General features: G+C 39.5%; 1 protein-coding gene across 2 annotated transcripts in view; it reads left to right on the top strand.

Moving 5' to 3' along the window:
- MAN1A2 (mannosidase alpha class 1A member 2) overlaps positions 1–25,315 on the top strand; it is a 143,504-nt gene that overhangs the window by 25,254 nt on the left and 92,935 nt on the right. For both annotated transcript variants that reach the window (XM_075107946.1, XM_075107949.1), the window contains exons 2-3: positions 2,193–2,448; positions 21,357–21,453. In XM_075107946.1, coding sequence (XP_074964047.1) covers positions 2,193–2,448; positions 21,357–21,453 — 353 coding nt within the window. The remainder of the gene's footprint in view (positions 1–2,192; positions 2,449–21,356; positions 21,454–25,315) is intronic.

Here is a 25,315-nt window from a genome sequence, read left to right as displayed (position 1 = left end):
AGTTTGAACACCTTTCAGTCAGTGTATCTGTTAAAATATTGCATTGTATTTCTGGTATTGAAATATCAAAAGGTAATAATGCCACTCTGATTTTTTTTTTTTAAAATGCAAACCGAATAGCACTTAAGAAAAACTTAAGGGCTAATAAACACTCCTTGTGTAACAATGCATTTTGGGAGCATTTATGTTATAGTACCATGGTTTTCCCCCTGCATGTTATCCACATTGGCCTGTAAACTGGGAAGTTATTTTCTGGATGGCATGAAGTGATGTCAGACTTTCTCAAATTGAGAATAAAATATGTGCCTAAAAAATGTCTCTATTTGAGTGTTTGAGCACAATCTAAAGACTGGAGCAGAAAAGTGTGTAAATTTTACCTTAAATATACTGAATGTTTATGAGATAGCAGTCAGGGCTAGTGCACTGGGAGTTTGAACAGTGAATTTCTGGAACTAAAAGCTTGATTTATGGCACTTGGACTTAAAATCAGCTCTCCTTAGACAGAGGACTGTTACAGTCAAAACTTGCACAAAATTGACCAGTCTGGTGGGATTGCCCTGATACATATACATATGATACATCTGTATCAACTCTATGCAGGTTATTCATTACTAGCTTAATTCTTTGCCCTTTTTTTGTAAAGGTAAAGCAGTGCCCTATAATAGACAGACATGGCATGAGCTTGATCTGTGAGATTAATAAAAACAGTTCTGTTACACTTGCAAAGCACAGTAATATCTGTCCATATTGCCAAATATTCCATCACAGCACCCCAGCAAGTTACTTAAAATTTGCTTGAATGTCTGGAAATGTTATTGGTTTATCACAGACTTTGCCAAATATTCTTAATAACCCTTGTAGGAAAAATACCTCAATTTAAAAATGGAGATACATTCCTATTTTTGTTGTCAGTGTTTGGTTAACAGTTGTCAATCTTGTGTTTATTTTTTCTGTAAACTTTGGATTGGCTTTTAATTGTGGTTGAACTAGATGATTGCTGTAGGTCCCTTCCAACTGAACTCTTCTATTCTGATTCTCACATATGGAGTGGTTGCTCCTTTTCATAGGTACGTTTTCAGTATACTGGGAAAAAAGGTTATACGAGTCAAGTGGCTCAGTTACTCTTAAAGGCAGGCCAGGAGGCCAAGCTTGATATTTCTTACATGGCTTGCTTCTTGCCTTTTTTTCCTTTCCATTATCTGCTGTCTTCTTAATACTCTTTGAGGAAAAAGTATTTTTGCCTGGGGGAGGAAACAGAGGGAGTGTGTATGGTGGTTTGTTTGTTTTTTCTTTTTTTTGTGTGTGGTGGGTTTTTTTGTAATTAGTGTTTGTTTTAAATCTCTACAACTATTTTTGATTCCATTAGTCATTGAGCAACTCTATTTTAAAGAAGCTTGAAAAGGTGGTATTATATTGAGTCTGGTGTGTATTTTTCTGATGCCTTGAAATATTTTAGGACTAGAATGGGCCATTTTTGTCTGCCGTTAAAATAACCTCTTGTTGAACCCAGGCTTTAAAACAACATTCTTCATTTTGTGTGTGAATCTTGAAACTTTTACTGATCATTAAAGATCATGATGGAAGATTGTGTTTAGAACCAAGATATGTTGGTTTTGTTGACAGTGAGTTCAAAATCATGCTTTACTAAAAGCTCTTGTGTTCCTAAATGGCTTTATAATTAACTGCATTTAACTTATGAGGTTTATGGACAGTGTTCAAGATAAAACATGCTGTGGTGGGGTTTGCAGCTCTTGCAACTCACACCTCTTAATAAAAAGAGTGGCTGCAATTTTTTCTTTTTTTGGTAGTGGTTACTGCAGATCTTGACAAGTTATGTACTACGTATTTATAGTGCAAAAGAAGAGCCCTTCTGATTATTTTTTAAAACAATGATTGCTACATGTGCCTCTGACACATCCTGTAGCTGAAGTTGGGATGTAGGACTTTTCCTCTCTAAATTCTTGAGTAGACAAGCAAAGGTGCTGAGATATAATCGAGAAAACCCCTATGAAACATATTTCTACAGTAGTGTTGCTATGGTGTGTGTTGGTCCTTTTTGGGGGTTCATGGCAAAAATAGCGTAGGATTGTACACTAACAATTCAGTAAACTGTGGCTTCTTTTGAAGGTGCAGTTTGTTTATAAGCAATGTGTTTTTAGTAACAAGTTGCTGACTAGCATTTGTGTCTCTAGAGAAGAAGAGGAACGTCTGAGAAATAAGATCCGAGCAGATCATGAAAAGGCTCTGGAAGAGGCTAAGGAGAAATTGAAGAAATCGCGTGATGAGATTAAAGCTGAGATTCAGACAGAAAAGAACAAAGTAGTGCAAGAGTTGAAAAAGAAAGACAACAAGCCACTGCCCCCTGTTCCTTTACCAAATCTTATAGGGATAAACAGTGGAGAACCAGCAGACCCGGATATCCGAGAGAAGAGGAACAAAATTAAAGAGGTAAAGATGATTATGATGTGGTCTTACCTGTTCTTGTATCTGATAGTTATTTATATGGCATTTATTTGCTGGTTTTTTATATTAAAAAGAAAAAAACAGGACTACAACACATTTTAATAAACAGTAAGCTAAAAGTGCACATCAAGTGTTAATGGACATCAGCATTATTAAATGTTTTTTCCTGGTGTTGGGGTGTTAATATTTTACTGGATAACAGCTTGAAAATGATTTTAAGGATTTCTTCAACTTGTATGGGTTCAAAGTGAATTTGTCATTAACACATGGAACAGCAATGAGCAAGTCCTTAAAGCAAAGCTTGACTTTGTCAGTTTCCAGTCAAAGCATGGGATATTTTAGTGTGTCACAAGATATTTTTAAATGTTTAAAAAGTGGATTGAAAAGATAAGGGAATAAAAAGACATGCTGCTAAAATTTACGTATTACCAAATTGTCACATGCTTTTCAAAGTAAGTGTTAAATGGGTCTAAAAAACTAAGAGTTCATTTACCTGTAAAACACCCAAACTAAGATGTTGGCTTAGGCTTTTGATTCTGTGGCAGCTTATGCTATGGCAGTTGCTGTTCCTGGTCTTATCCTTTCCACTCCTGGTTGGCTGTGAGATTCATTGCCTTCTCTTGTCCTGGAAATAAGTTTCCTATTATCAAGTAAGCAGGAATGGTTCAGGCCAGAGGTAGACAAGCACAGGCTCTGTAATTAAAGAACATCCAGCACCACAGCACTTAGCTATATCAGCAAAATGTTCTTTTAAATTGTAATCTGCATTTAGTTAGCTCATAAAACCAAGCAAAAATAAGTCAGTCATACACCTGTCCTCATAATAGGAGGAGTTACAGCTGGAATATGTACCATGATGTGGGTAGATCACCCAAGTTGGAATTTTGAGTATTAATGATAACTAGATGAAATCCACTCTTATCAAATAATGAACAACTTCTTATAATACATGAATGATGGACTATGGAGCTGTATTACTATTTGAATCTCTCAAGTAGTAAATCCTTCTCCAGAAGGTGTGCCTATTCTGTTAAACTACTGCAGAAACACTTTTGACTGAGAAGTTGTGTGTGGAATACTGGACCCCCTCGATCCTGCTTTGTTAGGGCTGTTCCCCAAAGGACAGCACTGAATTGTGGATTGCAAAAGGATCTACTCCTTTTGAAAACCGTGTCCTCAAACATTTTCAGTGAGAATACACAGAGAATCTTTTCAAAATGCCTTCTGAAAAGTGGAGGTGAATGGTATGACCATGTAGTTGTTGACACTTCTTACTTTTAACTGCAGTTTACTGTATTTGAATACCTTTGAGTCTGCCACTGGTGGATTTAATGGGTAGAATAAAACTGAGCTGACGAAGTAATGTGAAAGCACAGCTTACAATTAAGAGCTAGCTGGAAGAAATAATCAACTAAAGTTCCTATAGATCAAGCCTGGAATTGGAGGGAGAGCTGAAAATTAGTATTTGTGTTTCTGAGGTTTTGTCAGAATGTAGACTATGGGAGGAGATGAGAAGCTATAGGTTAATACAAAGTGGCAGTTTTCTTAGTGACATGGATATGTAGTAAAATTGGGGCAATTCTTACTGATCTAAACCTGAAGGTATAGAAATTTGTAAGGAATCCAGTGTAGTTTAACTGATAGCTCTGGTGATCCTTAGCTGCAGTTGCCACAAATCCTGTGCTGCAAAAGGCTTACTCCTTTTTTTTTTTTTTTTGGATGATCAGCTTACATGTGAATCACACTGACAAGCTGTTTTTTTATTGCATAACTTGTTAATGGCTTCTGTTGTGGTTTCTGAAGTGTAGTTTTTCACAGCCAGACCAAAGATTTTATGGGACTATGTATTAAGTGGGTAAGTACTTCAGTTAGGATAATCATACCTTTGCACTGAACAGTCTTCAGCAGTGTGACTGCTGTACTTGAACAGTCCAGGATCATATCAGCATGACTGAACCTCCTGTCATGTGAATTACCTTCATTGAGTCAGTCTTGTTAGCACTGTAGCTATCAGATGATCTCCAGAATTTTTAAATTCTTTGATGTAGGGTGGCAGATCATCACTTCTACAGCCTGAAGGGCTAGAATACAGGAGCAGAAGGTCTGCTAGTGAGAATGGACAAATGATAATGCTGAAGAACCCATTGTTGGTGCATTTTTGACTGAGACAAAACACATCAAAAGTGTCAGATGAATAATATTTTGCCTGAAACCTGTTTTGACAGCATCAGATATATCACAGAAGGCTGCAGTGATTCCAGAGATGCAAACTGTGTTTTGAAATATGCTATGATCATCACCGAGGTCTTCTCTCACTGTTGGTTTTTTTTGTAATCAGTGTAGACTATTACTAATAGTCTTTGTAGATGAGGCAGATATGTAGCAAAAAAAAAAGATAACAAATTCTATGAATCAATATCTCTAACATAGGTCTACACCTAGCTTATGTAGTGTTTCTCACATTCAAGACATTATGGTTGCCTGGATTGAGAAAACAAAAAAGCCCAGGGAAGCTGCTAGCTCTTTGGAGGCTAGCTGTCTGGCTTCAGAATGCCATGTGGTCCTAAGAAGGCATTTGGCTTGTGCCTTGGTTTACTTTGAAGTGTCCTGATGCATATTTGAGGAACTTTACTCTCTCAAAACAGCTTTAGACTGCTTAAATTCACAAAATTAATTTATACAGCATATTTTGCTTAGTATCAAATGGTGAAAAACTCTGTAGAATTGGGCTACATGCTGTAGCAGGTACATTGCTCTTTAAAATTGGGAGGAAGACTGGAAAAACAGGAATCTTGCTTCTATCATTTTTACAGAAAAATTATTACCACCTTTTCTTTCCAAAGAGCAACTTGGTGAAGTCTTTTTTAACAGATCTTCACACAGAGAGTGGTTTTGTAGTACTCAAATATTTAAAAAACATATTTTGATTTTTTGAAAAGTACTTATTACTTTTATAAGTTGTATAATGGTCTTAAGAGAGCTTTGTAAAGCATTAGTAAGCTTTATAGAATAGGAATGTTCAAGAAGCCTCCCTCTCTGTGCTCAGTAAGGTCATGGAATAAACCAGGAGCAGAATCTGGATCTCTTGGTTTTGTTTTAGTCTTTGGTTCTGATATTTATATTTAGTGTTACATTGTATTCTCAATTGTAACTAATTCACAGAATTCTACAATTTGTCTATATGCTGTTCTAACAAGCTATTAAATCACTTATTTCAATAAGGACTATTTATGAGTTGGCTGATTATTTTGGATGCACAGCAAGAACTTCGAAGTAAAGGTTTTCCACCTGCTTACTGTACATGCTTTGTAGTACTTCTCTAGTATATTAGCTTGTTTTTCTGGCTTTTAAAAAAAGCTATGGTTTTTATTGAACTAGTATTTTAAGAATAAACACATCTGAAAATTATTCTTGCTGCTACACTTTAGCTTTGTATTAATATTTTAGTGGTTTTTTTTGTTGTTGTTACTAAGTAAAGATGAGAAAATGCTTTTATAAGATGGTAGATGTAATTTGTATAATTTTCAAAAAAAGATTAAGATGTTTCTTTCCATTGTGGTTAATGCAAAGAAATTAAGAACAAAACTCATCTTTTTGGAAGTCACTGTCTTCCTTTCCAAGTTAAATTAGATATAAATTGCATGAGCACTAGGAATTTTTGGCACTTAATATCCATTATTATGGCCTTTAAATGGTGTTCAGAATATTCATTTTTTCTGCAGTTAAATTGTAATTATTACAGATAGTGCTTTTTTTTTAATGAGTTATGTTTCCTTGAAGAGTTACATTTTACCCAGTCGAATAAGGACAACTTTTATTCTTTTCGCCATACTTAGGGTTCAGGTTTTCTTTCATTTAAGCCTAAGGTTTTGCAGTACTGCCTTACCTCCAGCATTCATTTCAGATACTCATTAGAGTATTTCACCCAATAATAGTACTAATCCCATGCAGGATAATCATATACACACATACCCCTAGTTCTAAACATTTTATTGCTTATTTTGAGGTCTTGGAGTGTTGAAGTCAAGAGGTCTTAGAGTGTTAAAATTATAGATGTATAAGTTCTACATACAAGTCAGTATGTATTGTATTACATACTTTATAGTTTCTGCATTCATACTGACTCCAAAGCTCTGGGGGTGATTGTCAGGGAGCTGGGGGTCTGGGTGGTGCTTAAGGTGAACGGGTGTGAGGAGGGCGGCTCTGACGATGCATGTCAGCAGTTGGTTGTGGACTTTGGCAATAAAGCTTTGGGTTCTACCACCATGGGATCCTGTTTGCAGGGTCTGCCTGGGAGAGATGGGATCCACCTCACTAAGGCAGGACAAAGGCGTCTTTGCTAGCAGGGTGGTTGACCTCGTAAGAAGGGCTTTGAACTAGGAACGATGAGGGAGGGAGAGACTAACTGGCAGCCCTGTGAGGGATTGACTGACAGAGTGGATGAACAAAAGGCCTGTGGTCATGGGACAGAAAGATCACAAAATCAGCAAAACAGGGCTTAAGTAGGATCACCTCTAGCGTTTGCATATAAGCAAGGAAGTGCCTATGAGGCACCATTATGGAGAAATCCCTAAAACCCTTTCTGGGAAATCAGCATGCAAGGGTACCTCTCTGAAGTGCATGTACAATAATGCGTGGGGCACGGGGACTAAACGTGATGAGTCAATCTGTGTGCAGGGCTGTGATCTTGTTGAGATATCATGGAGGTGTGGTGGGATGACTTGCATGACGGGAGTGTTGCACTGGAGGGATACAGACTCTTTAAGAAGACTCTGCCAGGAAAATGAGGGGGTGAAGCTGCCTTTTATGTGAGAGAGCAGCTGGAGTGCCTGGGGATGGATGATGAACCACTGAGAGCTTCTGCGTGAGGATTAAAGAGCAGACTGGTACAGGTGACACTGCTATAGGCTGCCTGACCAGGAATAACAAGTGGGTGAGGCACTCTACAGATAGGTTGGAGCAGTGTCATGTTTGCAGGCCGTGGTCTTCATGGGGGACTTCAACCAATTCAGTATTTGCTGGAGGCACAACACAGCAGGGCACAAGCAATGCAAGAGTTTCCTGGAGTGCACTGATGACAACTCCAAATGATAGTGGAGCCAATGAGGAGAGGTGCCCTGCTAAACCTCATACTCACAAAGGAGGAGGGGTTTGGGGATGTGAATTTCAAAGGTAACCTTCACTATAGGAACCATGAAATAGTAGAGTTTAGAATCCTGAAAGGAGAGAGAAGGGCAAAAAGCAATCTCACAACCCTCAAGCTTTAAGAAAGTGGACTTTGACCTCTTCAAAGATCTGCTTGTTAGAGCCCCTTGGTATAAGGCCCTGGAGGGAAGAGGGGCCTAAGAAAGCTGGTTAATATTGAAGGATCACTTCCACTAAGCTCAAAAGCTGTCCATCCCAGTGAGCAGGAAGTCAGGCAAAAATGCCAGGAGCTCTTTCAAAAGCAGACACAGAAAGGAAGCATACAGAAGGTGGAAACAGGGACAGTTAACTTGGGAGGAATACTGTCTGAGCTTGCAGAGCTAGAGTTAGAAAAACCAAAGCCTTACTGCAAGTGAATCTGGCAAGGGATGTCAAAAGCAATATGAAGGGCTTCTGTAAGTACACAGGTGACAAAAGGAAGATTAAAGAATATGTGGACCTCCTGCTGAATGAGGCAAGGGACCTGGTGACATAGGACATGGAAGAAGCTGAGGTTCTTTTTTTGCCTCAGTCTGGACTGATAATACTGGCCTTCAGAAATCCCAGGCCCTGGTGACCATTGAGAAAGTATGGAGCAAGAAGGACATATCCTTAGTGGAAGAGAATCATAGAATCGTAAGGAAGGCTCTGCAGGGGTACCTGGACAGGCTGGATCAATGAGCTGAGGTCAACTGTATGAGGTTTAACAAGGCCAAGTGCCAGGTCCTGCACTTGGGTCACAACAACTTAATGCAACGCTACAGGCTTGGGGAAGAGTGTCTGGAAAGCTGCCCAGCAGAAAAGGACCTTGGGGTGTTGGTTGACATCTGGCTGAATACAAGCCATCAATGTGCCCAGGTGGCCAAAAGGGCCAATGGCATCCTGGCTTGTATCAGGAATAGTGTGGCCAGCAGGAGTAGGGAAGCGATTGTGCCCCTGTACTTGGCACTGAGTGTTCAGTTTTGGTCGCCTCAGTACAAGAAGGACATTGAGGTGCTGGAGTGTGTCCAGAGAAGGGCAATGAAGCTGGTGAAGGGTCTGGAGAACAATCTTATGAGGAGCAGCTGAGGGAACTGGGGCTGTTTAGCCTGGAGAAGAGGAGGCTGAGGGGAGACCTTATTGCTCTCTACAACTACCTGAAAGGAGACACAATATACCCTCATCAAGTTTGCTGATGACAAAACTGGGAGGAGTGGCTGATATGCCAGAGCATTGTGCTGCCACCCAGAGGGACCTCAACAGGCTGGGGAAATGGACTGACAGGAACCTCATGTAGTTCAACAAGGGGAAGTGCAAAGTCCTTCACCTGGGGAGGAGCAACCCCATGCACCAGTATGTGCTGGAGGCCAACAATCTGGAAAAGAGCTTTGCAGAAAAGGACTTGGGAGTCCTGGTGGGCATCAAGTTGAACATGAGCCAGCAATGTGCCCTTGCAGCAAAGGTGGCTAATTATATCTTGGGCTGCAATAGACAATGTATTGCCAGCAGGTTGAAGGAGGTGATCCCTCCCCACTGCTCAGCACTGGTGAGGCCACACCTGGAGTGCTGTATCCATTTCTAGGCTCCCCAGTATGAGAGACACGGAGAGAGTCCAGTGAAGGACCACAAAGGTGGTTAAGGAACTGGAGCATCTCTCACCTGAGGAAAGGTTGAGAGCTGGGACTGTGTCCTGGATAAGAGAAGGCTCAGGGAGATCTTACCAATGTATGTAAATACCTGAAGGGAGGGTGCAAAGAGGATGGAGACAGGCTCTTTTCAGTGGTGCCCGTGATGGGGAAATAAGCAAAGGGCACAAACTGAAACATAGGAGGCTCCATCTGAACATTGGAAACCCTTGTTTACTGTGAGGGTGACCAAGCCCTGGAGCAGGTTGCCCAGAGAGGTGGTGGAGTCTCCCTCCTCGGAGATATTTGTAAGATGACTGGGCGTCATGGACCTGGGCAGCCTGCTTCAGATTACCTTGCTTGAGGAGGGAGGTTGGACTAGATGACCTTCAGAGGTCCATTACAAATGCAGCCATTTTGTGATAGGATGATGTTTGGCTAAGCCTGTCAGCTGGAAGAAAGCTTCTCAGAATGGTACACAAATGCAGTTAATTAAACTTGAGTGAAATAGTTTTTATGTTCTAGGTTTCAAAGTTAGACTGGAAAATCTGAGTTCTCTGGAGCTTTTGTCCTATTGCTTGTTCTGTATTTGTTGTGATACATGGTCATATAATTAGGCAGTGCTGATTGTACACAGACCTTTTTTAATTCAGCTCAAAGGAGGAGTGATGTCCACTCAAATCACAGAATCACAGGTTGGAAGGGACCTCAGGGATCATCTAGTCCAACCTTCCTAGGAAGAGCACAGTCTAAACAAGATGGCCCAGCACCCTGTCCAGACGACTCTTAAAGGTGTCCAACGTGGCCAAGTCAACCACTTCCCTGGGGAGATTATTCCAATGGCTGACTGTCCTCACTGTGAAAAATTTTCCTCTCGTGTCCAATCGGAATCTCCCCAAGAGCAATTTGTGTCCATTCCCCCTTTCCTCTCCATGTGACTCCGTGTAAAAAGGGAGTCTCCATCTTCTTTGTAGCTACCCAGTTAAGTACTGGTACACGGTGATGACATCCCCTCTGTGCCTCCTTTTCTCAAGGCTGAACAAACCCAGTTCTCCCAGCCTGTCCTTGTATGGCAGGCTTCCTAGTCCTTTGATCATCTTGGTGGCCCTTCTCTGGACCCCTTCCAGCCTGTCCACAGCCTTTTTGTATAGCGGGGACCAGAACTGTACACAGTACTCCAGGTGTGGCCTGACAAGCGCTGAGTAGAGCGGGATAATGACTTCTGTATCTCTGCTGCTGATGCCTTTTTTGATGCAACCCAGCATCCTGTTGGCCTTCTTGGCTGCAGCAGCACTCTGTTTGCTCACGTTGAGCTTCCTATCCAATAAGCTAGAGTTGTGAAGTGACTGAAGCTGCTAGCTGTATCATGCTTTCTTCTTGTGCAGCTTGAAAGCTGTTATGTTTAATGACATGGGATAGCAAGGAGATGTCTTGTTGCTTTGATAAGTTTTCAACACAGCAAAATTTTAGTTCTGTTCCTGCTTATCTTGCCTTTCTAATTAAAAAAAAAAAAATAGTGGAGAAAGACACTTAAGCAAAGCTTGTTGTGAAATGGGCATCCAGGGAGCATAGGGGCCACAGTTGAAGGTCACTTGCTACATCTGACACCTGCAGAATGAGTTGCTCTTACATTTGGATGCTGTGCACAAGTGAGGAGCAAGGTTCCAGCTGGGAAGCTGGGGATGGTCTGACTTGAATTCTTTTGCCAGTGAACTTATTGTGGCCTTCAGCAAAACTTTCATTGTATCCTCTCTTAAAATGCAACTTCTAATGTGTTGCCTCTTAGAAGGGAAGGTAGGAAGATAATTTATTTAATATTAGTGGAGGCAATTTTGGAAATATTTTAGAAATGTGCCAAGAGAAGTGATTAAAGTGTATTTTCATCATGGTCTCTGATTCTCAAGAGGCTTCTAATAATGTTGAGAAGTAGCAGGTTATTTTATAAGCAGTAAAACTAATGGTTTCCTATGGATTTTTGACCTAAATCCCTTTATACCACCTTCTGCTCCTCATTCACATGTTGCTGTGAATGCCCTCTTATCTTCCTGTTTGACTGCATGGGTTGCAATGTGTTCTGTGCCTGGTTTAGAGCTACCTGCATGCTAAATGCTGCCCCAGTGAATGAATAAAGGGTTGGAAACTGCCTTCCTCTCAGTTGGGGTACTAATTTGTGTCTGTCTACCTTACCTAGCCACAGATATTTTTTTTCTTTGCCCTGCCACCCCCACAAGTAGAGGTCTCAAGTATCTGGTTCCTGCAGCTCTCTAAAATCAGCTTTGAAATTAGAGAGTGGATTCAAAGACTACCAGAAATGTATGTGGCGAATGACAGATGTACAGTCAGCAAGATTGCACAATCCTTATTCTCTTAAGAAATCAGGTTAAAAATAGTGAGTAAGTGTCCTTTTACCTGAGTTCTATTTTGTGTGCTTATTGAGAAGACACTGTGCGGAAGAAATAATCATGTAGAGGTCTTTCTGCTGCATAACTCCTCTTGTCATAGTTGCTATTCACACACCTTCCACTGTTAATCTGATTTTTTTTTTTAATTGCAGTGTGTCTGATCTAGCCAAATAGGCTGCCTTCTGTAACTGGGGGACTCTTTTCAGCATCCAAAACCAGTTTAGAACAATTTTGTTGTTGCTGACACTTTACTCTTTGTTTTCTTGGTCAAACTTGCTTCGACTTCTGGTTGGTTAGGACATCAGTTTTTAGTAATACATGCTTATTGTGTTGAGTTTTGCACTGTGTTTTGTAGCTCACTGCTCCTGACTTTGTGCTTCATTCTTATTGGGAACAATAAATATTATGACCAATCTCTTTCAGTATTTAAGATAACACTCCCCAGCAGTGTGTGTTTGTCTAAAATATAATTGTGTATACATAAAAATGTGTTTGTATCTATATACGTGTATACACATAAAATATGTATACACATACATCATTTATTAAGTGGTTTTGTTTGCATGCTATTTGGATTTTCTGTTCTGGATTCTCAAATGTAATTCAGCATGTTGAGAACAGCTAAGCTGGCTTTAAATTAGTTTTACTGCACCTTTTTAATGCGTATCTCATTTTTACTGAATGAGTGAAATCTGTGTAAAGGAAGGATGGACTCTTTTTGCTCAAGCCTGTTAGTAAATTAATTTTCAATTTATATATTATAATAAAAATTGTGCAATTAACACTTTGGCCAGTACAGGCAAGTTAGGAATGGCCCTGCACAAAGTTGTGTCCCAGCATGTTGGGATGATTGTATAAAGAGCTTATTTTACATCTGTAAATCTTTAATTTATGCCTGGGAGAAGCTTTGTAGCTTTGTGTATTAATTTTGCTCGGACAGAATGGTGAAAATAAAGCTCCTGGTGTGGGTGGTGCAGTATTTCAGCTGCGCATCCTGAATAGGTTGCTTTGGTTGGTAACTTAAAATGATACTAATGAGGAATGCAAGTTTGTGTGTTTGAAGATATTTTAAAAAATGAATCATTATATTCAAGTTGTAGCAGTTAGAGTTCTCCACTGCTCTTGCATTATTGGAAGCATGTTAAAAATTCCAGAAGGTCTTCACTATTAAAAATAGCTTTTTTCCAGCCCATTGTGAAAAGAACCTGTCTTTCAACAATGAACTAGCACATTTGCAGTATTTAAATTCATAAACGCAAAATAAAATTAAAAAAACAAGGAAATATTTCACTTCCCTGATATAATCAGCCAAACAAAAATGAACAAAACACAGGTAAATTACTTATCTTCAGAACTGGATAATTTAAAAGGCTCCATGATATCTGATTGACATTGCTGCTGTTTTTAAAATTTCGTATCTTGTGCCATTTATTCCTGTACTATGGAAATGTTGGTGGCAAAAATCATGAATTATGGCTACATGGAAGAGAGCTCTATATTAAATGATACAAGATCTGTGATACAAGATCTATTATACAAGTGACAATGCGTGTTTTTGCAGCTATGGAGACTTTGGAAAGCAAGAGCATCCTCTTAAATATAGTAAAATTCTACTAATTGTTAGTCATCTTTGCATTTTTGATTTATGTATGGTGTCCCTTCTGTGTTTCCCAGAGCAACTCCATAGAATATATGCCAGTGTGTTTAACACAGTTTTCTTGATGTTACATCTCAGAATTATTGATATTAACGTTGTGGATACACAATGTGAGCTACTTGTAGTTGGTTAGTAACCTTCTATGTTGTGTTCCATTCAGACATGGACCATCTGCATACAATACTGAAATACGTGAAACTTGCAACAGTTTACTTTGACTTATTTTGCTCTGAGATTTGAGTTCTTGATTTGCATTGCTGGCATCTATTCCTATTTTCTGCTTTGTTATCAGGGACTGGAAGGTGGCTAGCAAGACATCAGTTTTTGAAAGGGATTCAGGGGGAGATCGAAGAACAGCAGACCCCTATGCCTGATGAATGAACTCTGCAGATTAACAGAAACCAGAACAGGGAATAGAATTGTTGAGCACACAGACACCTAAGATCTCCCAGTGTATTTTTAATGATGTCATGATGCACAAAGCTATAGAAGATCCCTGAAAGATTCAACAAGCATGTGAACAAGGGAGATATGATCATATACACCATTTTGCAAAAAGTGTTTGGCAAGGTTTATCACTAACAGCTGTTGAACTAAGTAGCCATGGGATGGAGGATTGTATCTCTGCCTGGAGAAATTGGTTAGAGGGCAGGAGATGGAGAGTACAAATAAATGCTGCTGGAGGCCATAGAGGATGTGTGATGGGAATCTAAACTATAGAAGTAAATTATTTAGCATTGGAAAATGGATGAATAATAGTATGACCAACCTTGCTGCCAACATGGAGCACTGGAGGAGAAAACTGAGGCCAGACTGAAGATTTGGGGAAAAGTCTTATGGGACTGAGTGATTATCTCCCCTTTTGTTTCTCATCTAAATGTAAGATCATGCATATTGGGGCTGGAGGGGGAGAAATTCCAACTTCATGCTTAATATGAAAAGTTGTGAGGTGACTTACTACCACTTGAGAATGAGAGTGTGTGTCATAGTTCCTTAGAAATGTCACTATAGCGCTCAACAGCAGTCAAAAAGCAAATATTCAGTATTGGAGAACAAAACAGGCGAGGTTCTTATGGAAGTGTATGGAGCTAAGCTGCTTCTGCATCTTGCAGGCTTCATGTAGGTCTGCTGTCTCGGCTTCAGGATGCAGTAAAACCAGCAGAAGTGCAAGGGTAAGCTGATGAATATTAGACTGATGCCTAAAATGGCAAGACTGGAAGAAGGCAAAAGTGGAAGAAAGGAACTGCTTTCTACTGGCTGATGTGTGGTCATGGTTGTTTACGGAGATGACCTGGGAGGTTCTAGTTTACTGAACACTGCAGGACCAGTCAAACCCATGACTACCAGTTTCTCTTGAAACCATGAGGGGACACAAGGTCAAAAACACTGATTCACCACCTTGGGGAAAAAAGCATTTGGCTTTCTTTTAAAAACTCAAGCAGTTGGTTCACTGCTGTAAGCTCTCCAAGTTTAGGCCCTTTGCATCTACTGTTCCAGTTCTCACCAGTCTGGAGTATTTTCACCATAGTTCCATTGGGCATCTTAGATTTCAAGTATTTCGTGCCACCAAAAAGTACAAGCTTCCCATTTTGCATACATTTGACAAACAGTTTTGTTTTAGTAATGGGTTTGTTACCAGATACATCAGTAAAAGAAAACACAATTTTCTCTGTGTGCTAGGAACATGTGCTAGGAATGTAGGCTTGCCAATGTGACACCCATCTACAAGAAGGGCTGGAAGGAGGATCTGGGGAACTACAGACCTGTCAGCCTGACCCTGGTACCAGGGAAGGTTATGGAGCGGTTCATCTTGAATGATCCCACCAGGCACATGCAGGACAACCAGGGGATCAGGCCCAGCCAGCATGGGTGCGTGAAAGGCAGGTCCTGCCTGACCAACCTCATCTCCTTTTATGGCCAGGTGACCCACCTAGTGGATGAGGGAAAGGCTGTGGATGTTATCTACCTGGATTTAATACAGCCTTTGACACCATCTCCCACAGCATTCTCCTAGAGAAGCTGGAGACTCCTGGCTTGAACAGGTGGAGTCTTTGCTGAGTAAAAAATCTGGCTAGACGGCCAAGGCCAGAGAGTTGTGGTGAACAGAGTAAAATCCAGTTGATGGCTGGTCATAGAGCAGGGTTCCCCAGGACTCGGTTTTGGGGCCAGTCTTGTTTAATATCTTTATCAATGATCTAGATGAGGGGACTGAGTGCACCCTCAGCAAGTTTTGCAGATGACACCAAGTTGGGCTGGAGTGTCAATCTGCTTAAGGGTAGGAAGGCTCTGCAGAGGGACCTGGGCAGGCTGGATCAATGGGCTGAGGTCAACTGTATGAGGTTTAACAAGGCCAAGTGTCAGGTCCTGCACTTGGGTCACAACAACTCAATGCAACGCTACAGGCTTGGGGAAGAGTGTCTGGAAAGCTGCCCAGCAGAAAAGGACCTTGGGGTGTTGGTTGACATCTGGCTGAATACAAGCCATCAATGTGCCCAGGTGGCCAAAAGGGCCAATGGCATCCTGGCTTGTATCAGGAATAGTGTGGCCAGCAGGAGTAGGGAAGCGATTGTGCCCCTGTACTTGGCACTGAGTGTTCAGTTTTGGTCGCCTCAGTACAAGAAGGACATTGAGGTGCTGGAGTGTGTCCAGAGAAGGGCAATGAAGCTGGTGAAGGGTCTGGAGAACAATCTTATGAGGAGCAGCTGAGGGAACTGGGGCTGTTTAGCCTGGAGAAGAGGAGGCTGAGGGGAGACCTTATTGCTCTCTACAGCTACCTGAAAGGAGGTTGTAGTGAGGTGGGTGTTTGTCCTTCCTCCCAAGTTACTAGTGATAGAACGAGAGGAAACGGCTTCAAGCTGCATCAGGGGAGGTTTAGGTTGGATACTAGGCAAAATGTCTTTACTGCAAGAGTGGTCTGGCATTGGAACAGGCTGCTCAGAGAGGTGGTGGAGTCACCATCCCTGGAGGTGTTTAAAAAATGTGTGGATGTGGTAGTTTGGGACATGGTTTAGGAGGCATGGTGGTGTTGGGTTGACCACTGGACCTGATGATCTGAGAGGTCTTTTCCAACCTTAATGTTGCTATGATTCTCTTCAAAACAGGCTTTTTTCATTGGCAGTGAATAAGATAATCTGTACGAGTTTTCTATGTTTCTTCAAAAATCTGAGTGTCTGTAGAAGGAAAATATAACTTTTTAATTTAACTTACAAGAAGTATTATCTGCAGACCATTGGCAAATGGTTATTAATTCTTAATCTGGCAATTGATCAGTAAACTCGTTTAGCAAGTCTTTGGTTAATTTTAAAAAGGAATTTGAAGGTGTTTTATATAACTCTCTTAAAATCATACTGTTAACCAATGCAGGTTCCTTTGAAAGCAAACCCTATTTGCTGTTTTTTATGCACATTCCTGATGAATAGCAAGAAGAGGATAGGTTTCTCATTTCTAGGCAAAACCAGTAAATACTGCCATTTGCCAGTGAATAATTTCTTTTGCTTATTTCTCAGGGCTTTTATTTTGTTTGCTAGGTGTCTGCCCTTTTTTGAGGAGTGGAAAGGGGAGTTTGAAACAATCTGGGTTGAATTATTGTTTTTAACATGCTGCTGTAGTCTCTTAAAGTCTCTTTTTCAATCACTGTAACCTCCTTTTACTGTTACAATTATTATTTTGTCCAAAGGCGACATTACCACTCTGTCTCTATAAAAGCCTGATTTCCCAGTGACTATAGAAGATCAGATCCTATGAACACATTCTAAAGTCAGTAAAAGCATCTAGATAACAGTGTGCCTACAAAAACAGCTGCATTTGAGACATGCCCTGCTTCTTGCCATTCTGGCTTTCTTGCAGCAGAGTCCAAATTAATCTTTTACGTAGAATTACCAAGCTGTATATGCAACAGCATCTTGCTGGCTGTTGTACATGGTGCATCCCCTAATAAGCATTTAAGAGTGGTATTCAATGGACCTATCCCCTATGAATGATTTTGCCTTCAAAAGCAAGATCAGTCTTCTGGCATTAATAGTGTAAGTAAAAAGTCCATTACTAAAACCATTTGTTCTCTCATGGACAGATTGTAGGACCTTCATGTGATATGCCATGAAGCTCCAAGCACTTTGGCAAACTGCGATCAGATATGGAAACCTCAGCTATGGAAGTCTACCCCTCACCTTTTTCACAATTATTAATCCATGCCTGGACCAGCTTGTTACTTTCACTCTACTTGAGCTTGATGCCTCTGTCATGGGTTCTTTAAGGGTTAGGTTTTTTTGGTGTTTTGTTGGTTTGTCATCGTCATTCCCCCCCCCCCCCCCCCGAGTTTTTAACCTTATTTCTATTATAATTAATCCTTATGTGCCCGTCAGTGTCTGAAACTTCCCTTTCCTCTTAAAGGCAAGGTTGGTTTTTTTTTTTTTTCCAGTAAAAGCTTATGTGTACTTGCAGCTATTATTCAGCTTTTCCAACTTTCACTATACAAATGCTATCTGGCATAACCATAGAGATCGTCTTGTTTTTCCAATCAGGAGTTCACATTGCTTGTACTTCCTGAGCAAAAGTTAAGTCCTTTGTTAAATTTCTAGCTGGCAGAGGCATCTATCTTCTCTTGTCTCTCAAAAGCTTCTGCGTGCACAACCGCTCCCAATAGTATAGGTGTTGTATCTATAGTTTATCATGCTCCCAGTTCTGGCAGTAACAAATCTCCATGTTGTTATAAGATCTCTTGGCGTATTATCCTTACAAAACTTACTATTTTATACAAGAGCTGTGAGGTTTCGCGCTTGCTTGTAACGTGCAGTTATCTGCTAACATGATATCATGAAGTCTGATCACTTTGTGGTAGAGGAGAGTAATGAGCTGTGTGCCAGAGTAATGTTCACTGTTCATCTGGAAAAAATTGGTTGACTAGTTAGTGTAATCAAGTCAAAAGTTTCTTGGTGAGTTTATAACACCATATTCTTTGTACGCTGTTTAGGGGAGGCAGAGGAGACAGCATAGACAGATGTTTGTGTTTATCAAAGTAGCTTAGTCTCCTCAAAATACGATTTCCTATCTCAGAACCTTAGATGATGCAGTCAGCTGTGTCTTAGTCTCTTGTGTTCATCAGAGTTTCTGGTCTCAGTAGTGTATTCTTAAGCTACTTCTGCTTTAATTCATGGATGTGGTGAAATCAATTCCTTTACAGTTCCTACCTTAATGACATTCTATCTTAGGTTAAATTTTATCTTACAGTCTTATGGATATATAAACATCTTACATTGTGATGTATTCTGTTTTAGCCCTTTGTGATTTCCATAATTTTCTTGGATTTCCTCAGAACAAAGTAGTCTGTAACTAAAATCTGTATCTTCCCCCTGAGAAGCATAGCAAATTGGGACAGTGAAATATTCCACGATTAACATTCTACTGTGAAGGAAACAAGTTATTGTTCTTCTTTTGGACTTAGCTAGTTTTGATCTATACTGGTATTTGCCTATATTTTGAGATTTTTACAAAGCTAAAATGTCAGTAGTCATGAAATGTCAGTAGTCTCCTTCATGAAATATTTAATTCATATATCCATATATGTGTAGATGTGGCTCTTGGGGACATGGTTTAGTGGTGGACTTGACAGTGTTAACGGTTGGACTTGATGATCTTACAGGTCATTTCCAACCTAAATGATTCTGTGATTCTATATATTTGAATTCAGAGGTCTCAGAAGCCCAGTTTCCCTTATGTGGAAGCAGGTTGGTTATATCTGCCATGTCACCTTATTGTTTAGGTGTCCATTTATTATCAAACACACAATGCTCATGGGTCAGTAATTCTTTAGTTTCATCCTCTGGTGCCTTTAAAACTATAGGTCTGTGTTTTCCCAGGTAGAGTTTTTAGGATTTGAAGGTAGGCTGGCAAGCTGTGAGTTAGAGCAGGACACTTCATGGAGGACTTGACTGACAGTCATTCTGACTGGAGAAAGCCTTAAGTCCACCCTGACTCGACAAAGCCTTAAGTAGTCCAGTCTGATCCCATGACTTGGAGCAGGAGGTTGAACTAGGGACACCCTGAGGTCCCTTCCTGCTTGAATGGTGCTGTGATTCTTGATTCTGTGGTCTTAAGTTAATGAACATTTTTACATTAAAATTTGTAGGTTGGTTCTGGATAACACAGTAAGAGGTCTTAGAGGAACTTCCACACTGCTTGTTATCAGGCTTTTGCTGCGTTTGTCATGCTGCAGTTTTCTTACCTGTCAAGTGAGGATTACTTTACCTGAGTCATCTTGATGTTCTAATAGCTATTAATTGGTCAATATGATAAGTGCTTTGTAAACACTAAGGAATTTGTGAATGCTAATGAAATGGCTTTTTCTCCTCTTCAAGTATATTTGCATCCTCCTTTTTTTTTTTACATTACAGGTTCATGACACTAAAAGAAACTATACAGTATTATTGCCTAATCAGGTCTCAGAATCTTTTAGTGTAACTACCAAAAGCAACGTGTGAGCTGATTTTGAATGACAAGTCATGGGAATGGGACCTCTGTCATCCTGAGAGGGACGTCTGTGCCTAGGTTGATGTCAGTTTAACATAAGGGTGCTTCCCAGCTTCTGGGAATGCTCCTGTGTATATACACCTTTGCTGTGATTCAGATTTACTCACTGGCCATGAGTTAACTGAGCCATGGGAAAGTTGGAGGGAGTTTAATTTCAAAGGAATTACGGCTGTGTAGGTTGAACAGGGATCTCTTGATGGTTGTAAGGAGACAGGGACATTGTATTGCATGTCTTGGCAGGCAGTTTAGATGCAGTTTGAAAGACTTGGGATTACCAGGTGCTGGCTTCCACTAAATCCTGAACTCAGTAAGAGAAGAGAGCAGCTTCTATGTGAGGTAGTGCTGGTAAGACAACGGGCTGCACCTCACTTTTTAGCCAGCATCTGCTTGTTCCCTCCTGTTTTCTATGTGTACAGTGACTCTGATGAAAATAAAATTCAGTCTTGTAAATCATACTGGAAACTTTACTTGTGCTGATATAGTCAGTTTCTTAAAGAGTTAGTGTCGGTCTGTTAGTTACATTAGCATAGTTTCTCCTCTTAGAAAGTATTTCTCAAACTTGTGGAAGTCATGATTTAAGTCCTATACATTTTCTTGACGTTTTTGTTTATATTAACAATATTTTAATACCCTTTTTAAGATGCAATAGGAAATAAAATGTGTAACATTGTGATTACAACCGCATGGCTCTTCTTTTAGAACAGGTTTTTAGAATCAGATTTCTTTGTTACTTGCTTTGGTCTGTTTAACCAATAATATTTGATATTAAAGTGCGTTTCCTTTGCAATTTGGTTGCTGTTGAATTTCTGTTGTATGCAAACAAACAAGGAATTAAAAAAGTTCTAGCAAATCCATAAAAACAGTGCTTAGTGGCTGATGTGCACAACTAATACTTATGGGTCAGCAAGACCTTTTGTTTTTAACGTAGTTCGCTACAGTATTTGAGAATGTTTTGTGGAGCAAATATTAATAATTCTATACTGCTTTGTCTATTATACTTTCTAAAGAGCAAAGCTTTTGGTATTTCTTTTGGTAGAGGCTGTAAGACTATATCTTTGTCGAGTAGGTGTTGCTAATAAATTTATTATGGCTTTTGCAAAATTGTTTAGTTATACTTGGATGCACCAGTGTAAATAAATTCCTTTATGCTTCATATATTGGTAGGTTTTTTTCCTTTTGGTTAGTGTCTTAGTCGCTAGCCAGTATTTTTCACCAATTCCTTATGCTTAAATGCATTCTGTATGCTTAAATTCTTAAATGTCTTTGCATATATTTAAGGAAAAGAAAGAAAGAACAAGAAAACATCCTTATGCAGAGTATTAGGCTCTATAGTTCAAGTCAAATAGACTTGAAGTTGTTTACAAATTTATCCATGCTGTATAATCTGATTTCTGTAAAAGAAAGAGTGGCAAGTAAGCTAGGGTGACTGTGAAAGATGAAGTCTCAAATAAGGAATAAAATACTGTATTCATACAAATTAGTTTTATAATGTAATTAAATCCTGTTTTTTCTGTCTCTTAGATGATGAAGCATGCCTGGGACAATTACAGGCAATATGGATGGGGACATAATGAGCTCAAACCAATTGCCCGGAAAGGACATTCCACCAACATATTTGGTAGGCTATATTTTCTTGTTTGGTTGTTTGTGGTTGTTTTTGGTTTGTTGGTTTTTTTTAAAAATATTTGTCTATACTGTCATCTTTGTAAGTCCACCCAAATTTCCTAGCAAATTCTGTTTTAACAGAAACCTTTTGAATTGTGGATGACAGAAATGTATTGACTATTTCAGCGGTACTTCAATGAATTACTTTACTAAACTATCTTTTTGGGAGTAATTTGTTGTTGTTGTTGCAAAAGCTAAGCTGTGTCTATGTGCACTGTGACTTTGTGTATGCACATATATATATAAAAAAGTTACAAGTTACAATGCATTGATGATATTTTGGGATGCAAGGAATATAAATTTGTTTTTTAAAAACCAACCTCATCTTGTCTAGATCTTTGTGTTTAATTCCATGAGAATGTGATGCAAGACAGAATGCATGTGCAAGATGCCAAAAAACTGCTAGTACCAAGATGAAATTTAAAGTAGCTTCTAAAAAAAATCTGGGTAAGGCAAAAGTGACATTGTTACTTGATGTGTGATTTGTGGATCCTGAACTTGTAGACTGGAATGAAAGAAAAACACAATGTTCAAAATACGGAAGTTTGAGAGTAGGGTCAAGTTTTGAAGAAATTCAAGGGATGGAGTGAGAATATTTGAGCAATGGAGTGTGAACGAGTGTTACAAATGATGCTTAGAATAGTATGAAACATAAGGAAGGTAAAGGTCAAGAAATTGAATAGCCTCGTGTTGCGTACATGTGATCAGAGTAGATGGCTTTTTTTCTTTGAAATACCAGTGATCTGCAGCAGTACTGCTTTTTTTTTTTGTGTACATGCACTGGGATGGAATAAGTACAATAGTGATCGGAAAGTGACAAGCATTTTACTGATACTCGAACCAGGAAAGAATCCCGTTTTGTCCTTGGTTCTGTAGGACTGATGGTTCAAAACACCTGCTTGTAACTGTTGAGGACAAAGCCCTACGGGTTCTCTAAGTTCATCCTGTGGTATAGCAAAATGCATAACCTTTGATGTTAGTGATTAAGTTTGAGCCTGCATTGGTCCAGGATGCATAGCACCTAAGATGATTGAGCCATGAAGTTTGTGCATTTATTTTGAAACGCACACAGGAGAGCTGCTCTAAGACTGGGTATAGTTTTTTTTAATTCTGTTCAGGGTTTCATAGGGTGCTTGTGAGCTCTCTGGTGTCTGAGGAAGGTACAAATTTATGGTAACTCCTTTTTACATCATGAATGAGTGTGAATATACTGTGTATATCTTAAGTATGTTAGTATTGGTTAAAACAGTTTGCTTGAAATAAAAGATTTTATTGGCTTTTATTGTAAGACAATTGGCTAATGACTTTGTGTGAGGTTCATTCTCAGTGTAATTGGTATTTGTTTATTTATCTTGCTTTAAACCTTGTGGATGATAGAAATACAGATTAGGATTGTGTGTCTGGTTTTCTGTTTAGTGCCTGAACCCAGAATAAATTATTTAGACTTAAATAAAAATCTGGTTAGATTTTGTTCTTATTTGTAGGGAAAAAGTAAACTCCCAGAGGAAACTAATTCCAAAAGAAGAGTCAAAGGACTTGTTTCAAAAGTATTGTGCTGCTTAAAGAGACTTCTAATTTTTTTTGCTCTGTCTTTTCTATCTATTCTTATCATACCAAATAAAAAAGAGATTTTTTTAAAATATCCAAACAGTTTTAAATCAAATTTATTTGTATGATGAACTTCAACCTTAAATAAGTGCTGGACATGGAGAAGAGAGAACTTTAGGCACACTGCTCTTTTCCTGTGCTCCCAGTAATGGAAGGAGAGCCTCAGAGTTAAATTTTCTGCAATGCTTAAAAACCAAACCAAACAAAAAAATTTCCCACAAATAAACCCCCTTCCCCCAAACCTGTAGTGCTTAGAAGCCTATTTAAATCCATAGGAGAATAATTTCAGCTTCTGTACAAGTTCTGTCTGTAATAAGGACTGTGCACCTTTATTGCAAGCAGACCCCTTGGAGCCTGATGTTGATGGCTTTTGATCATACCCTGGAACCTGGTTTCTTACACTTCAGTATGGTGTGAAGCCGGATACTTGTTTCACTTCTTTACAGTCATAGAATCATAGAATTGTTTAGGTTGGAAAAGACCCTTAAGATCATCGAGTCCAACTGTTAACCCAGCACTGCCAACGCCACCACTAAACCATGTCCCTAAGCACTACATCTACATGTCTTCTAAATACCTCCAGGGATGGTGACTCAACCACTTCCCTGGGCAGCCTGTTCCAATGCCTGACAACCCTTTTGGTGATGAAATTTTTCCTAGTATCCAATCTAAACCTCCTCTGGTGCAACTTGAGGCCATTTGATTCTTTATATTCCTTTATAAAAAGAATGACTGGGTCAGGTGGAGTTGTCTGGGGTGGGGTGGAGGGAAGATAGGCAAGTTAGCATGCCCAGGAGAAGAAAGCATCTGGACTGGGTGAGGAGTTTGAAGAGTGAAATGGAAGAGTTTAAGACTCAGCCACCATGGAGCATAGTGCAAGGAGAAGAGAGTGTGAGGCTTGAAGGGAAGACCAGAGCAGCAGGCTTCTGCTGTGACAGACAGAAGGATGTTTCTTAGGTTCCTGGAGAGTGTTGTGTAGTATTGTGTCCATTGGCACTGCTTTCATTTTTACCATAAAAACATCTTCCGAACATTCCTGTGATTTACTTGTATGTTATCTCTAATTCATGACTTTCCTTTATTTTTTTTCCAGCTGATTGAAGCTGGGTCTGACAGTAAGAATCTTTGTGAAAATGTTCACCTGTATGATTGTGTAGTCTTTGCTGTTCAATTTACATGCAGTTCTGTTGCTTAATTTGCCAACTACAACTTTAGACCAGCCTTGGTTTGTAACCCAGACTCTCAATGAAGTGCTGTTTTTTCTTTATATGGCAGGAAAATGTTTCTCTAATGTTTGTTTTTAATGTGACTGACACAATATTTTGAATTACAGTTTTACTTTACTCTTTTATTTTCTTTCCATTCCTCCTCTGCTTACTTCTAACATGTCTCTTAATGAGTCTGGAGGACTTGTACTGTTTTTCTCCCTGGAATGCTTATTTGGAGTTTTGGCATTGCTGAGTGAAAGAAATTGTAGGCTTCCTCCACATTCTAGTTTCTGATCCTCTTATTCCAGCTCACTCCAACAGCCAATTCCCGAAGTGTGTGTTTGTTTAAAATCCAGATGCTATTTTGTGCTGTTTCAGTTTTAGCCCTATCACATTGTTATTGCTCTGTTCAAGGCTATTTCATATGAAGAACTTTTCTGAAATATCTAGTCTTCAGTATATACCAAGTCTAAAATAGAGTAATCTATTGTTGATTTGGTGGGTGGTTGATGGGAAAGCGGAAGTGGGGGGGAACTGCTCCTTGTACTGAGGACTGTCTAGGCTGTATTGTTATTACTAGTACTTTACGAATCTCTATTGCCCGTAATGACACCGTTCCCAGCGCTATTTGCCTTTATATAGAAGCATTACATAGTTCTTTTTGAAATTTGATGCTATTTTTAATAAACCTGCTCAGCAAAGCATGTTTTTGTTATTCATCTCAAAGATGATTTGACCCAAACTATTTTCTGTCACTACTGTAGTCTCTTGTACTTCCATTTCAATTTATAGCACATCTGTGAGATTCGGCAAGGAGATGGTATCACTAGTTGAAACTGCAACCCTTTGCATGAATCTTTGGGAAATCAGGTTTACTGATAACTCTCTAGTGAGGTAAACGTGATTTAATTTAGAAGGCAAATAAGCCATTAATCTTCCCTGTTGAACTCCCCTTTTCCGCCGAAGCAGTGTATGTCTATACCTATGCCAAGGGTTCCC

Source organism: Phalacrocorax aristotelis, chromosome 1 (assembly GCF_949628215.1).
Source record: "Phalacrocorax aristotelis chromosome 1, bGulAri2.1, whole genome shotgun sequence".
In the NCBI taxonomy this organism is placed as follows: domain Eukaryota; kingdom Metazoa; phylum Chordata; class Aves; order Suliformes; family Phalacrocoracidae; genus Phalacrocorax; species Phalacrocorax aristotelis.
Note: the sequence above shows the minus strand (reverse complement) of the source record. Positions and strands in the feature narration are given on the sequence as shown.